Raw genomic sequence first — 17530 nt, forward strand, 5'->3', positions numbered from 1 at the left:
ATTATATTAGGTGAACTAATGGAGTGGAATTCAAATGAAGGTTTCCACCCAGCCCTTCGTTCAGGCAGTTCTCAATTTAGTGTTTTGTAGAATACAACAGATCAAAGTGTATATACCTGCTGAAAGTTCCTGCTGATTGAAAAGTATAGACCATGAACGATGGGACCTCATGGATTTATGGGTAGATCTTTATTAGCATTGCAAATTTAACTTTCTTTTCAGAAAAGTTTACTTTTAAATCGAAGCTTTTGGCGACGATGGTGGTTTCCAAAAAAAAGTCAAACGGGGCCAGGCGACAAGCTCACAACTTTACCTGTACAGGGCACTTCAAAGATCTCTACAGTTAAAGAGCATAGCTGCCATATTGCTAACGAACACTTTAAAATTATCAGATAGGACCTGATAGCTTTCTTGGAAGACATAGAAATGCAACGGTAAGCCTTAAAAAAACCGAGACCCTATGGGAGAAGCTCGTGAAAATGTTAACTTGTATTGAAAGAACTTTGAATTTGCTAATGAACGTATATCCATAAATCTTTGAAACCTCATCGTTCATGGTTTATACTTTTTTAAGCGACAGCGTTTTTCAGTCAGTTATATTCAACTGCTGTGAGGGAGAGGAGGCGACTTGTATAAATTAAACTAGACGTAAATACGGTGAAATTAACACCTGTCCAAGGCAATTTTTATTTTTATTTGTTAACTTACATATTTCTTTACATGATTTGGATTGCAAATCAAAAAGCATTTAATCATTGTTTAGAAAAAAAAAGAGAGAGACTGGATAATGAAACTCTCCTGTAAAATCAATTTCAAGGATAGCCGATTTTCTGTTCCTGTCTGCGGGTTGGAACACCATAGTCTTCACTGAGAGAAGTTTAGCTGAAAGAAAATAATAAAAATAATAATAAAGGGAAAAAATGAATTTAGCGTTAATAATATGAATAATTTAATGGGTCACACCATATAACTGGCCGTGGTTAAAATGCATTTAAGAATTGATTTTCGTCTTTGTATTTGTTGAGATGAAACCTACTTGATCGAGAAATAAACTTTTCACCAATAAAGCTGTTTCCTTTGTACAAACGTCAGTGCGCTTGATCATATGGAGAGTGTTGGCTAGCCCAGTTTAGATGGAATACAATAATTTATTTTCTCATTTGAACACTTACTCCGCTGCCGAAAGAAATTGATTTCGGTACATCAATTACGGCCTGTAATTTTGAGAGGTTATCGACAAAATGAATACTGGAGCGAGTAAGAAAGAAATGACGAAAGAATTTTACAGCTGTGGTAAAGAAAATCAAGAGCTTCTCTACATACGTGCACGCTATCAATTTTAGGCAATCAATTTTATGTTGTCTCATTGATACGAAGAGGAGTTTGTTGTTTGATGAACACTCAGATGCAACAAGAAAGGCAAATATATTCACTTTTCGCGTAACCTATAGCACAGGGGATGAGGTGCCATGATTTGAAATTTGTGAGTTCTGCCGTAATATAGATAAAATGCTAGGATACAATTTTTTCTCATACTTTTCTTACAGTTCACTTACCTGCAAATAAGTCGCACGGCAGGATTCAAATTTGTAGTTCTTGGATTTGCTTGATTTAAATTGTTGTCCCCAGCAAGGCACCTAGACCTTGCCTCACCCTGACCACGACCTCTGTAAAGCCCAGCGGCTCCTCCACTTATATCTGGCGTGCAAAAGTTTTGTTCCTGGCTGGAATCTTGGTTTGGGTTAACTGTGCATCTACTTTGTGCAGTTCTCAAAACGGGACTAAGACTTGTAATTCTGCATCTGCCCGTCAACGTTATGAACTGCAGATGGGTTTGGTAGGGAGATCGAGTTTGACCTTGATTGCATCGGTATTCTAAACAAACCACGCCCTCGCTACCAACTCTTGTTGTCATCCCCGCTACGTATCCATAATCCCGCACCGGTTGACCTGGTGCCCTGCCGAAGCTTTTGACATAGATGACTGAGTCAGGACGTGATCCAGCAACAAGGGCTTTGATAAAGCAGACTTCAGGACGCAGGATCTGCCAGAATAAGGGATCTCGGGGATTAGTGTTCACTCGGGGACTTTGCCACTGTAACGTTGCTCCTCGACCAGCTTCTCGGAATTCGAATGCTAAATCAAGTGGTCCTCGTTGCCGACATATTCTTGCCTCTCCCTTTCTATAAACTGGACCCGTGGAACCTGCAGGGGCAGAGGTGAACTGAAATGACCGAATAGGATGACTTGGGGAATTTCTTGAAATAATTTGAGCATTCACAGCTGGAGGAAAGTTTCTGGGTTGTTGTGGTATCAAAGGGACTGCTTCTAGTTCAGCTTGCATTACTGCACGCCTATTTAAAAGACTCAGTATGCACAAGATTCCACTAGCAGGAACGGTTTCCTGGCGATAGGAGGTAAACGATCGGCCATTGTTGCTTTGGCCAATGCGAGTCACCACCGCTCCAGCTGGGGCAACCACTCTCACATAACTGGCAACAAGCGGGGAATCCCAGTTTATTGTGTCATAAGGTACATTTGGCGTTATTTCGCTGACAAAGAACTTCCTTCTACGTTGCCTCTTCGTCCGCCCAACGTACTCTACAACATCTTCCTCTTCAGTTCTCAAAACTCCAAACTTCACCCAGCGACCTGTTTCTTTGTTTAGATAATATTGATATACAGGAAGGCCATGGGGTAGATCCAACTTTTCAACATCGATGCGAACACTTATGTTTCGGTCAAGGTTCAGCTTATTGCCACTGCTGTCAGAGAAGGACTGCCTTAGCATTCCCGCTGAAGCTAGCATAACCTCCTCTCCATCGTCATCTGTTGTAGAAAAATCTCCTGGGGCTGCAGCCATGTCTGCCTCATTTCTAGGATCAACCACTCCCACGTTAGCTGTAATCTCCCCGTCGTACACCTTCCCATCAGCGGTAACAAAAGCTCTCTCTGGAATGTCAACAGCAGCGAAAGCAGGTTTTGTTGGGGCACTCAAAGGTATTTTCTTTTTCTGAGCGGCTGCAAACTTGATTGCTGGTGGTTTCTTCTGTAGCACGATGGTGTAGAAAGAAATTTGTCCTTCATGTAATGTAAACGCCTTAGTGGTGTCTTGTAAGTATCCATAGGGATCTGTTATGTTCAAAACCATTTTCCTAGATCCCGCCTTGACGGTAAACTTAAAGTTTCCATCCATGTCTGTATAGTACTTATTCGTGTCCCCTTTAACTTCTATTTCACCCAGCAGCAGTGCTTCACCTTCTTCATCGACTACTCTGCCACGAACAATTATATCTGGCAAAGCACAAGACGAGCACTTACAACCTCTAACTTTTTCAATGCTGAATTTTATCCCATTGGAACAAGTGACTTGGCTTTTTACTAGCGGGGAAACAGGGCTACAACAACGCTTGATCTTCGCATCCTTTCTTCCACAACTTCCAGAGTCTCCCTGGCCTCGCCTTATGCACTCGTCATAAGAACAAGTACCAACATCGACAATGTTTCTTCCGCTGCTATCTTCAATACAACCAGGGGGCAAAGTGACCTCTTTTCTAAGAGGATTAGGGTCACATGAATCATCCCCACTACCTAGGGTTTAAAGGTAAATGGCATGTTACAGAATAAAATAAAGAAGCAATGGCATAAACGTTTTCGTAGTTGGGAGAGGGAGAGAGGTGGAAATTTAGTCTTATTCGGTTAAAACAGATCGATTTATTGGGAGACCCCAGTGCATCATAGGTGGAGTTAAGATCCACTCCGAGGACAGCACACGTACATCAAGAGTACATTGCTATTCCCAGTAAGTTTTATGGTTGTTTATGTTTGTCCAAAGTGTGGAAGGTAGCCAAAATCCAGGGCATGAAAGGCACAGTATATGAATAGGAAACATCTAGTGCCAACTACTATTCAACTTTAAAGAGGCTTTTTAGAAATACATGACTTGTCCTCTAGCACTTTGACATGAAAACAAAGTGTTCTGTCGGTAAATTTAATCAAAACACAAAACAGTTATGGACTGCATGAACGATCGATTCAGGGCTAGCAGAAATCACGATAAGAGTGTTATCTTATCTGGAGAATAATTATGTAAATTTATTATTAATTGTAATTGTTAAATTTTAAAACTTGGAAACAGTTGAAAAAAAAAAGAAAAGAAGGAAAGAAAGAAAGAAAAGAAAAGAAAAGCACCACGAAATGAAAAAGGCGAGTCTCGACTGATATTTTCTCGTACACTGCATAATTAAACTAAAACCTTCCTTTTTCTTACCAGCAATCACTGTCAGCGTCGCTTCGCTTGACACCGCCTTTCCGTATCTGTTTGTTGCTCGACATTTGTATAAGCCATCATCAGCAGCCGATAAGCTTGTCAAACGTAGAGTCTTGGACACCTTATTTGCCATTGGTACATTGTTATGAAGCCTGCAACAAATAACGTCGTTATAATAGAGAGATTTTAAATTGTTTTCTGCGCGATTTTGTGCAATTCAATTCAATTCAATTCAATTCTTTATTCACACTATATAAGATATTTACATAAGTGTACATTAAGTAGGAAAATAAAGTAGCTACAAATAATAATTAACTAAAAGACATTAAGTTCATTTGTGTACGGTGTCCAAAGTAGCAAAAGCTTTCTTGTTGGACACCGTCATATTGAAATAATTGGCAGCAGTAAAGAGAGGAATAAAATCTCAAATAATATCAGTGATAGAACATATAATCAAGGTCAGATTTGTTTGGTTAGTGGTTTTTGGTTGGTGCGTACTTCGGTGTCGAATGGTTCGTTCATTACTAGACCCGAATATACCATGTTACGACCCTGCAATAGTGTAGGTGCTTGTGTTTACTAGTCTGGCACTACTAAGGGAGTGCAATTTAGGTTCAACCCCTTAAGTCTAGTCTGCCCCACTAAAATTGAACCTGGAGCTCCGTACAGAGAAATGTAAACTACCTCACTTTTAAGTAGACAGTCTTTTTCTGGGATATTCCAAGGCTTAGCAAACATCATCAATTCTCTTCTTTATAGCTGGCGCTTGCTAACCATGACACGATAATCATTCACAACCTGCTTTTATTTTACGTCAATTGACAGGTTAACATGAATTAAACTTGAGTCAAACTGGTAGTATAATGGTTTAATATTTAGGTCAAAAATGAATCAACCATTTGTAACCACAGGTACCGGCCGGTCGTTGTTGCGTAACAGAACTAAAACTGGCTGGAATCGCGAACACAGCATATAAATTTAAACAAGGACCCAGGGTAAGAAATTCTGATATATTTTTATTACTATTTCTGACCCCTAAATAACGATCGCTAAAATCCCTTAGCTTGTAATATTTCTGTTACGCAACACCGATTCTCACTGGTGAGCTTGGGGTGCCTGTGGTACCGTGCCATGAGTTGATTCCCGTTTGATATTCATGTACCATGAATATGTGGGAGCTGGTGATCCTTCAGCCTCGCAGCAAAACGTAACCTTTCCACCTTCCATACGTATTGCATCTCTAGGATCCTGGGTAATAAATGGAGTCTCTGAAGAAAGACAGAACCGACAAGCAAAACTAATTAAAATCAACCTACAAATATTTGAAACAAAATATTACCAAGCCTCATAACCTTACTAAGGCCCTCTACATGTCTACAGAAAAACGTTTAAATATCGGATATGATTCGGCAGTGGACGATCGAGGGGCTAGATTTTGCATCTACATCAATGGAGTTCAGTTCAATGAAAATAAGCTAACTTATGTACGGGAAGGAAGAGCATGGAAAGCTAATCATTTTTTACTTCACTAAATACCTTCAGCTAGAAGAACAACAAACAACAAATTTATTGAAATTCAACATTAAAACTTATGAAACAATTTTCCCACCAGCAAATAGCCTAGGAACTAATAGAGGCGGGGGAAGGAAAGACATATTTACAATACGAGGTTCTAGTAGATGGACTAAACAGCAATATACAATACCATAAATAGAATAAACTACAGGCCACTCCCGATAACTCGAACCCTAGCGCAACCAAAATCGATTTCCCCTAGATTTCCTTCATTCATTCACTATAATTTTACCCTCGGTAACTCGAACCTCCCGCTAGCTCGAAGTAATCTTTGTTTCCCGTCAGATCATTTCTTAATTTAAGAATTTCTTCTCATCTCATTTCTTCTCATTTCTCATTTAATTTCTTCTGTATTAATTAAACCTCGATAACTCGAACCAGGGTTTAAGCGCTTGACAAGTCGAAAAAAAGTGTACTGAAATCCGCAACATTGAAATTATTTTAACAACCATGTATTCTTTCTCTTTACTTTTTTGTTTTCCAGTTTAAGTACAGTGTCCAGTACCGTGTATTTATGAAGTTATGAAGTGTGCCTGTTACTTTCATTCATTTCCCATCCCATTCTTATTTCCGGTTATTTGCTTCGAACTCCCGATAACTCGAACTCCCGCCAACTCGAACCTTTTTCGAATTCCCTTGAAGGTTCAAGTTATCGGGAGTCGACTGTAACATAATACAAAGTAAGTATTAAAATAAAGATTACGAAAAGAGACTAAGATGATCAGCAAAACAACCTTATATGACTGGTAACATAATATGACCGCAAGAATTTTAAAGGATAGAGGCTATTACAATAGTCATTGTTCAGTTATTGATGTTTTCAGAAAGAATTCCACACTAGCAAAAATTCAGTTTTCCTTATAATTCGAATTCAAAGATAAATCGAAGAATCAAACTGTTCTAACACAAGTCAACAAGAAAGAACTGTCTTAAAACCCCTTTTCTAGTTCCATTGTGTTTCGGCGGACGAATGTGTTGTCATTACACAGAGAAGGAAGCCGTCAGATATCTTTACTTATTATTAAATAGCCTTATTATTCATTCAAAATATTTCCCCGATTCTGATTGGCTAAAAGCACACGCATAATTCACCATAACCAGTTACTGATGACCAAATTTGGAAGAATTTTGTGTTTAACGAGGAAATGACGTCAAAAATGCAACCTTCTACAGGTTAATGCACTGTTAACCGCGAAGATCTGGGGACGAGGTTGAGTTGTTTTGGCTGTGGAACAAAAATTGCACACATTTTACTCGACTCGTTTCAAGAGTAAGAACTAGGCGAAATAATAGTAAAAACATGGCAGGAACAGCAAGAAGACAACTCGAACGGCGACATCTGCTATTTGGAGAATATTTGCGGAACTGAACAACACTAAAAGTGTACTATCGAAGATGAACTTAACATCGATGGATCGGTGGAGGTAAGCAGGTTTTAGCTATGTTTTTAAAATAGGAATTATTTTGAATAAATAATAAAACAATTATTGAATTCGGCTTTCGTATCATATGAAGAATTATGAAGATCTCGGAGGGTGTTATCCGCCTCAGTCTACGGCCTCCACGGATGACACCCTCCTCGATGTCAATAATTCTTCATAAGATACTCAGCCTCATTCATTAATTGCTAAATATCTAACTCTTTTACTATCCCTTAAGCTCCGTACAATTTGACGTGGCTGGGAGGCCTAGCTTGAGTCCCTTGACATGCCCTTGAATTCAATTGTCCCTTCAAATCAATAATCTGAGTTGTGTACGTAATGACATATACGGTAAAAAAAGCAAGGTTTTGTATTCATAGAAGTACCATTGTCACTGAAACCTGTAATTAGGTCTCAAGGGCGTAGGTAAAAGTAGGTTCATTCTTCTGGAATAGGATAAAAAGGATTTACGCACTCACTTCCTTGGCAAATACTTCCAGTGAATCCAGAGGAGCATTGACAAATTGTCGTATCGCCTAACTCCACACATGTTCCTCCATTTTCACATGGTTGCGAGCGGCAGTCCCCTAATAATTAAAAAAAAAATAGCTTGTATTTAAACTTGGAATTTATAATAACTTCTTCCTTAACATGAAGATCTTCTGATTTTTTTTCTGATGTTCTGAATTCGCGAAAGCCATTCTTATCCTTGAATAAATGAGACAAAGTCCACAGGTTGTTGTAACAAATAATGGCTACAGGAGCCCATCAACTCCTGTGGCTAGCGGATAATTTCATATCTTCATCTCCTGGGCTTTTAACGAGATGAATATTATACAGGAACAATTACATAACTACACACGAAAATGCTTCAGATATTCTTTAATTGATCAGTATCGTACGCATTGGAACACCCGCAATACGACCAGTAGGCCTAATTTTAATACAAATTGTGAATTAGACGATGGCGCCTAAGTCCTTAAAAGGGCGGTATGTGGCTCTTCTTGTCCAGGCCTTACTCACTGTACAACTTCAACCAACCCATTATTACGACTGAACTACTTAATTCAACAAACAGACACAATGTATTTTAGTACTGATACCGGCCAGATGGATGGAAAAGAAAAAAGTCGACAAAGGCAATCACTTTCAACCGCGTGACCCTTCCTGATTTTTGTTAGCTTGTTTGTTTGTGTTCATTGTATGCATGTTTAAAATCGTTGAAAGAGATGGCCGGAACTGAGCGTTCGATTGAATTTATTAATACATGAGTGTGATTTTATGTTACATATTAAAAGCCTTGATGCTAACGTTTCTGGCACATGTCTCCAGTGAATCCATTCTGGCATGTACAGATGTAAGTCCCATCACTGTTGTCATTGCAGCTCCCTCCATTTTGACAAGGGTTGGACAAGCAAGGCTTTATGACTGAAAATAGGCCCAAATCAACAGCATTAAATCTTGCTAAGCAATATAGTTTTTAAAAAAATTGCTGTATAGTCATTTCTTTGAATTTTAGATCAGTCTTCATGCATGGTTAAATGCCAGAAAACAACAGCAAAAACAACATTAACCTTAACTTGCATGACTGTAATTATTTCGAGTATTGCAAAAGATACGTCAAATAAGAATGAAAAGATAAAGGAATGATAATTTGATTATAATAACAGATAATCGAGTGACATTATTCTTACATGACAGTACACTGTCACGCATATTGAGATATTTTCGTCAATCGTCAATTAAGACAAATATCTTCGCAGTTCATCAGTTTAATTACCAGGTCCGAGGAAAAGAGCTGCTAAAAAGTATGGAGATGACTTTTCATTGGAGCAAAAAATTGATTTCTAAGTTTGAAGAATATTTTTGGCAATGGCAGAGAAAGTATCTCTCTGATCCCTCTCTCTTTAACCCTTCTTTTTCTGTCTTAAAAAAAAGAAAGGGGTAAAGGGAGTATGCATTGTTTCTCGTTGCCGGGACTAGCTAGTAAAGACTGACGATATGTGAGTAGTAGCCATTGCCCCACTACCACTCCCTGTAAAATCAAACATATTTGTCCCATAATGCTTTTACAGGCCTTATTATGAAATAGCTTTAAAATATTAATTATAAATTGTCATTAAGGCGTTAAGGCTTTACAAAAAGAGACCGGTGGAGCAAGAAAAACTAACCTTCCTGACAATTGAAGCCCGTATAAGGACTCTTGCATGAACAGCCAAATGTTCCGTTTCCATTATCACGACAGAATCCGCCATTTTGACAAGGATTAGAGGAGCAAGGATCCAGCTCTGGCAAAAATAAATTCCCGAAATTGCATTCCTGGACGGACAATTCAATCATCTGACTAAACAGGTAAGACTAGAGGCAAACTTGTACTCAAAACGTGGCGATCAATAACGAACTTAAGTTCGTGATTTCGGAAGATCCGTTACAATCAGTTGTAAGGGGCCACACCTTCTTAAGTAAATAAATATACTTTAGCGAACAAACTTATAGCGCGAATAGATTATAAGCTAGGACCGAGCCGGGTACTGAGGATACAAAACACCTGACGTATTGATATTTCATACTAACTTTCCTGGCAGTTTTCTCCCGTGTATGGACTCTTATCGCCATTATTACGGCAGTATCCTCCATTTTGACAAGGATTTGAGGAGGACTGAAAACGTCCGCACAATAAACTCAAATTAACTTTTCTGATAATCTTACTGACAAATGCAACCCGCTTCCCCCTTCCCTTCCTATATTTCCTCGGGACGGAGACGTAGAGGCAAGAATAAAGTAAACTATGAATACTAGAAACGTAAAATGGGCATTGCATAAGTATAAGCATAAGCTTCCATAAGTACTTTTGGTGCGGCCACAGCTGGCAAAATGGCCTATATAACAATATATAGAACTTTATTACTTATATACATGTACTTATTGAGCTTTACACTGATTCCTTAATCTTTAATTCTGCACATGTATGAAGGTTTAAAATTGAACGTCTATCATTAGCTCAGTTGGAGGAACTTTCCCTAAGAATGTACTAAGCTAGGAATGAAGACGTGGGTTTTTCCAAATATCGACCTGTGCAGTGCGAGAATATTCTAAAATCTGATTCAAGATACTAACTTTCCTGACAGTTTTCTCCCGTGTATGGAACTTTACATGAGCAGCCATATGTTCCATTGCCTCCATCACGACAGAATCCTCCATTTTGACAAGGATTAGAGGAGCAAGGATCCAACTCTGACAAAAATTAAATCCGAAAATTACAATCCTTAGTAAAAGGATTAAATGATTTTGTTAGTTTAAAGAATAAGAGCAGCTGCAAATAAATGTCCAAATGCTCAAACCTTAGCGATCGCAATGTCAATTATTCTTGAGACACACGATTGTAAATAAATCCTATCATTTTCATGACAATCATATAAATAGTGCCTTACCTACGCAAGTGTATGAAGGTTAAGTTTTTATCAATAACTGAGTCATTCACTAAGACTAAAATACAAATTTTTGGATTTACTAACTTTCCTGGCAGTTTTTTCCCGTATATGGACTGTTGCATGAACAGTTGTATGTTCCGTCGCCATTGTGAAGGCAAAGTCCTCCATTTTGACAAGGATTTGAAGAGCAAGGATCAAAGACTGAAAAAAGGTCGGTACGATAAACAAATTAACTATTATTAAATCTAAGGGACTGGTCAAAAAGTATAGGGGGGGGGGGGAGTTGGGCCGGAGCAGAGAGGGGGTGGGTCATGAGGTTTTGAGCCTTGTGCAAGGGGTGGGTCGTGCAATTTTCAGCTACCCTTAGGGGGTGGGTCACACTATTTATGCATAGATATGCACTAACTACTAACGAGACAGTTGACTACACTTGTTATATAAAAAACAGCCAGCTGGAATTATTGTTAAAATACTCACAAACCCGTGGTGCGAGAAAATACAAAGGGTGACAGGTCGCATATCTATATGAGCGTGGAACTCTCTGTTAACCGTTTTTTTTTTTTGCTCTAACGAGCATGTCCTTTAATGAGCTTCCTTTTTTGTAAGGAAATGATTGGTGGCTCTTTAAAAATTTATTGAAGTTATGGTTGGTTTTGTAGAAGATTCCATTTTTTCATTCAAGCTTCCTTTATAGTAGACACCGAGGGCTGGTATTGTGTCACAAATGGCAATATTTCTTTTTCCTCCTCGCTGTTTTGTAGTAGGAGTTTAGACTCCCTTTTGTGAATTTTATTTCTGATAGTAGGTTTTCTATCAAAGATTGTGGGTAGCCTCCGTCCATCAAGCTTTTTTTAAAAATAATTTGAATTATTTTCCTCAAAGGTTGTTTCTGAGGAGTTTTTTTCGTAGGATTCTCAAGGTTTCTCCTTTGACAAATCCTTTTTTTAATATTTGGAGGGTGACACGAGGTGAAATGTGTGTGCAAGAAGGTTCCCGTTTGTTTAAAATGGGTCTTTGCATCAAGGATAGATTTTTCCTCGAATCTTGTGCCTTAATTTGTATACAACTGTGTCTAAAAACGCAGTCTCAGTGTCAAATGTTTCGGCCGTGAATTCAATAGTTGGGTGATGTAAGTTTGCTTGTTCAATGAAGGCTTCGATGTCTGGTTTACTCATGTCCCATAGGGAAAAGATATCGTGTATGTAGCATTTCCAAACTGTTGTTCTAAAGACAGTTTTGCTTAGAGCGTTGTTTCAATGTCATGAAAATATTGGCAAAGGAATCAAAACTGCTGTCTTTGTGCCCATTGCAGTTCCATCAGGTTTTGTAGGTAGTGCTTTCCATTGAAGTGGAAGAAACTTTCTTTGAGGATTAATCTAAGCATTTCCGGCAATTAATGTGTAGGAATGGGTTGTCGTTGTAGAAATTTTCATATGCTTTGTGACAGACAATTTCAATATACCCTTGTTTTGCTGTATATTTGTGTCAAGACTCATAATGTCCATCGAAACAAGAAAGGTTCAGTTTTTCACATTTGTCTTTTCAGTGAAAGGTATGATTTCTGTGATTTTGATGTTGGTTGTAGCAGTGTATCAACAAATTTTTTTCATGCACAGAACAAGGTTTTATTGGATTATTAAGAGGAAACCAAACATCCATGTTTTAACTAGGGGGTGGGTCATGCAATTTCCAACCTTGCTTTAGGGGTGGGTCAGTCATTTTTGTGCCGAAGGGAGGGGGTGGGTCATGTGTTTTTTATCTACCACATTTCCAAACGCTCCGGCCAACCCCCCCCCCCCCCCCTATACTTTTTGACCAGTCCCTAACTTACAAAAAGAATATGTAACTTAGAAATTGCTTGCAATAAATTCTCTGCAAAAAGTAGATATGTCGTGTCCTATGCTCAAAAGAGACCCCTGCGTTCGATTCTCGTAAGCTACCACCTCCCAAAAGGGTCCACTAAATATGGGGAGGGGTGGGGGAGGTAAGCAGTTTAGAAGAATCGTAGGCCACGTAAAAACTCCATTCAAGATACTAACTTTCTTGGCAGATTGATCCCGTGTATGGTCTGTTGCATGAACAGTTGTATGTTCTGTCGCCATTATTAAGGCAAAGTCCTCCATTTTGACAAGGATTTGAAGAGCAAGGATCAAAGACTGCAAAAAGTCAGTAAAATAAAACTTAAATTAACTATTATTAAAGCTAACTTACAAAAAGTATACGTAACTTAGAAATTGCTTGCAATAAATTCCCTGCAAAAAGTAGATATGCCGGGTGCTATGCTCAAAGGAGACCTCTGCGTTCGATTCTCGTAAGCTACCACCTCCCAAAAGGGACCACTAAGTATGGGGAGGGTGGGGGAGGTAAGCAGTTTCGCAGACTCGTAGGCCACTTAAAAAACCCATTCAAGATACTTACTTTCTTGGCAGTTTGATCCCGTGTATGGACTCTTGCATGAACAGTTGTATGTTCCGTCGCCATTATTACGGCAGTATCCTCCGTTTTGACAAGGATTCGAAAAGCAAGGATCCAACTCTGAGAAAAATCAAAATCGAAAATTTCACTTCGGAGTCACACCAAATTTAATAAAACTAATTTAATCAACTCCTGGCTGTAAAGACATTAGTTTTTAGTTAGTCAGTTGCTATTTGGCATGAAGGTCTTAGATATTGTCAGGAGCTCATCTTTCTTACTGACGGATTGAGATCAAACAGAAATTGATACTGTTTTGTTTGTTTGTTTTTAATTTTCATTGCTTAACTTGTTTTGAAAAAAGAAAATGTGCTCCGCACCCACATACAGGTGCATGCTCGACCAAATAGTCTCGCACGGCTGCTAATCGACCCAGCACTTTCACCTGAAAAAGAAAACGTCGCTAACAATAACAAAGTGATCATTGTCACACAAATAGATGATCCTATCAGTTTGAGGACAGCAACTAATCTTTTGTTGGAGTTTCAGGATGATTATCTGGTCTCCTGCCATTGTCCCACCTGGCCTTGTAGCATGGGGTATATCATGCCACCAAGCTCAAACTCATGCGGTACAAAGTAAGCCAAAGGTTTCAACTGAAAACAGTAAATTCAAGGTACGAAATGTTATCCTAACTTTTTTTGCAGTTTTCTCCCGTGTATGGACTGTTGCATGAACAGTTGTATGTTCCATCGCCATTATCACTGCATTGTCCTCCATTCTGACAAGGATTCGATGAGCACGGATTCAACTCTGAAAAAAATAACTTCCGAAAATTATAATCTTAGTCAATCCAAATTTAACAGGCTGATTGCCCCGTGTGTTAAATCTTGCATTAACAGCTAAATGTTTCACTGCCGGACTAAGGTCTAATAGAGAATTTTTGGGTGAATTTGTTTGCGGAGTAGATTATACTATAACCTTGTCGAAACAGTGGCAGGTCTAGCAAAAACTCATCAACACACCTGTTGAACTATTTATGATTTGAACCTAGAGAAATGTCTCTGCTGATGATTAAGTATTACGGGCAGACAGACAAAAACAAACAAACAAATTTTTGCAACGCACCTAGGTACGGGTACCTGATAAAATAGTACCGCACACATACATATAAGCGACCCAACACTTTCAACTAAGAAAACGTCAAGATCGTTGGGAAAGTAACAATTGTTATTTTTTAATTCTTCATCAGAGAAAAAGAATAATTTTTTTTGGTAACAACAAAATGATTACTGGGACAAAAACAATAAACGACACCTGTTAGTTTCTGAGGGCAATAACTAGTCGTTTGGACTTTCAGAATGATTTTCTGGTCTCTTATCATGCTCCCACCTGTCCCTACAACGGGCATCTCATATTATTTAATATCAAGCTTAACTAAAACGCAGTGCTATAAATATTAAGTCAAAAGTCTTCACTGAAAACAGTAAATTCATGTATGAATATTTTATTAAAAAAATACTAACTTTCCTTGCAGTTTTCGCCCGTGTATGGATTTTTGCACGAACAGTTGTATGTTCCGTCGCCATTATCAAGGCAGTGTCCTCCATTTTGACAAGGATTTGGGGAGCAAGGGTTGAATACTGTCAACAGAAATAAACTCAGATTACTTTTACTAATAATATAAGTTATAAATAGAAGCTATTGCCACGAAGCCATATTATTTATTTCCATATTATCCATTGTAAATTTATAGATAAGGTTTTTCCTGAAAGTTACGATTACACCGTATTCACAAATGGCGGACACGCGGGAAAAAACTGGTGCCTAGTCATGAAAGCGAGGCGTTGGAGGATAAACAAAAATTGCAAATGAAGACTTTCAGTGAACTTGCAGAGTGTTTAGCACGGATTCCACCTAAAATAACTTTCTACGGACTTCTTTATAAATACAATTACGTGGGATGTCTTCTGCTTTTAATGTTTAGTAGCGATTTGCTGTTTGCAATCAAAAGGGACGCGTATATCTTCAAGGAAACAGAATGATTTTGTAGGCTTCCGAAGCATCAGAAGCTTGACAAGTGGACGATGGCTGGAGAAAAGCGGCAAACATGTTGACCCAAACTTCACTTTGAAACCGAGTACGAAAGCCAGCTCACTGCAATTCGGTGAAACAGAAATATAAACAAATCTTGGTGGCAAGAAAAAAGGAAATAAGCGACAGATGTATGGCCTACTTGCAACTGTTAACGCAAGAGACGTCTGCCGTTGAACAAAACAGTTCAAGTCGAGATGGAAAAAAGGAAGACAGGAAAGAAGAGGTGACTGAGGTTTCGATGAAGTTATGTTTGGTTTTTGTTTGCCAGGACGTTATTCTCTGGTCTTTATCAATGAAGAACATCAATTAGACAGCGGGGTTGACCTTTTTTTTAAGCGGTTTTTCGGTAATTTATTTTTAATGTGCGGAAGCGATCGAGAGGAGTACGCTCAAAATTTCAACTTGTTACTCGGCAGACTCGGTAAGCCGGCCACATATCATTTCAGCGAGTAATTTCGTATTTCTTACCTTTAGCTGTTAAGAGTTTTAACTTTATGTTTCATAATATTTTAAAGTTGAAGAATACATAAATAAATAAAATGATGGTCTTCTTAAACTGATCCAGACTCGAATTCAATTATTCGAAACAGAAGCTTGCCGTGTTCAGTCCTGACAAAAACATTGCCTTAAAATTTTAACCTAGTAAAATGTAAGCTTTATACCACTTTTTTACCAAGAGCTCTCTGAGATAATGCCCTAAAAGAAACCAGGCAAATAGCAAGCCATAAGATTCACACACTACAGCATCTAATTTTGATAAAATTATTTTTAATTGTTTCGCAATGACAAAGAAATCATGAGATGTTTGCTAAGCTCTGCCAACGTACCTCTAACAATTTCCTCCAAAGCGACGGAATTAATCTAATCCAATACAGAATTGTAGTGATCCGGCTTTCGTATTCGGTTTCAGTGTGAAGTTTGGGCCAACATGTTTGCCGCTTTTCTCCAGCGATCGCCTACTCTTCGAGCTTCTGATCGATGCTTCGGAAACCTACAAAATCATCCTGTTTCCTGAAGATATACGCGTCCCTTTTGATTGCAAACAGCAAATAGCTACTAAACATTAAAAGCAGAAGACATCCCACGTAATTGTATTTAAAAAGAAGTCCGTAAAAAGTTATTTTAGGTGGAATCCGTGCTAAACACTCTCCAAGTTCACTGAAAGTCTTCATTTGCAATTTTTTGTTATCCTCCAACGCCTCGCTTTCATGACTAGGCACCAGTTTTTTCCCGCGTGTCCGCCATTTGTGAATACGGTGTATTATATTCACGGTTCCGTTGGACTTTTCGGAAAAGTGAAAAGGCGATTGATGTTAGTTTGAATTTTAGTCATTGCATTGGCCTTTAGGCTAAAATTTATAGGTTAGGCCTGTCACTGTTGGCTAAGTGACTTTCTTGGACCGAGTTCTTAGACATTCCACTCGGCTTGCATGTAGACCTTATATATCCTTCTGCATGGGCTCAGAAGCGTGTAGGTAAGCATATTTTATTAACCGACTATTAAGTAGAAGCTAGGAAAGTAGAAACCTGAGTTGAAAGTGATGATAAACCTTTTACAATTCTACATATCTGAAATACTAACTTTCCTGGCAGTTGTCTCCCGTGTATGGACTCTTGCAAGAACAGTTGTATGTTCCGTCGCCATTATCACGGCAGTATCCTCCGTTTTGACAAGGATCCGATGAGCAAGGATTCACCTCTGCCAAAAATTAAATTCGAAAATTGAAATCATAGTCAAGAATTACTTTGACTAACTGATTGGATATTTTCTTTACTGTCAAAATATAAATTAACATTCACAGCTTTTCAGTTTTTCAATAAATTGACCTCGCCCCCAATGTGTGGCTTCATAGCTCAGTTGGTAGCGCAACGCACCGGCAACGCGGAGGCCACGGGTTCCAATCCCGTTGAAGCCCTGATTTTTTTTTTCAGGCTTCTTCTTTCCAATTGCTTAAATTGGAAAATTTACTGCTATGATCATTCTTCACTTTTTTATTTTTATTTTTAATTATCGGAAACTGAGACCTGTTACCATTAAATTCTATTTGTGATTTGTTTGAGTTGTTTTCCAGTAAGTATAATCTTCACTCCCCCTTTGCAAATGAGTGATATAGATCCATTGGACCCTCTTATTTGTAAAGACTTTCCAGGTGTCATGCTGCACGGTCCTTTTTTTACCTTATCATCACCTGGCCATATAATAGATATATCAGCATCTTTATTATACCTTTATTTTCTTTTCCCATCTCAACGCGCGAGGCCTTGGTATTAGGAAATCATAAGCCACGGCTGAATAGGCTATTTAAGTACAAAGCATAAGCTAT

At 38.5% G+C, this 17530-nt stretch overlaps 1 protein-coding gene across 1 annotated transcript; it reads right to left on the reverse strand.

Moving 5' to 3' along the window:
• Positions 1 to 677: 677 nt before the first annotated feature.
• On the reverse strand, positions 678 to 13102 carry LOC140949208 (cartilage intermediate layer protein 2-like). Its single transcript, XM_073398435.1, has 11 exons — positions 13099 to 13102; positions 12737 to 12853; positions 10782 to 10898; positions 10384 to 10500; positions 9438 to 9554; positions 8578 to 8694; positions 7746 to 7853; positions 5433 to 5538; positions 4271 to 4422; positions 1557 to 3591; positions 678 to 882 (listed from the first exon to the last, which is right to left on the reverse strand). Exons 1-11 carry the CDS (start codon positions 13100 to 13102, stop codon positions 879 to 881), a joined length of 2994 nt encoding a protein of 997 aa, XP_073254536.1. The 3' UTR covers positions 678 to 878.
• Between the last annotated feature and the right edge of the window lie 4428 nt (positions 13103 to 17530).

Source organism: Porites lutea, chromosome 9 (assembly GCF_958299795.1).
Source record: "Porites lutea chromosome 9, jaPorLute2.1, whole genome shotgun sequence".
Lineage (NCBI taxonomy): Eukaryota > Metazoa > Cnidaria > Anthozoa > Scleractinia > Poritidae > Porites > Porites lutea.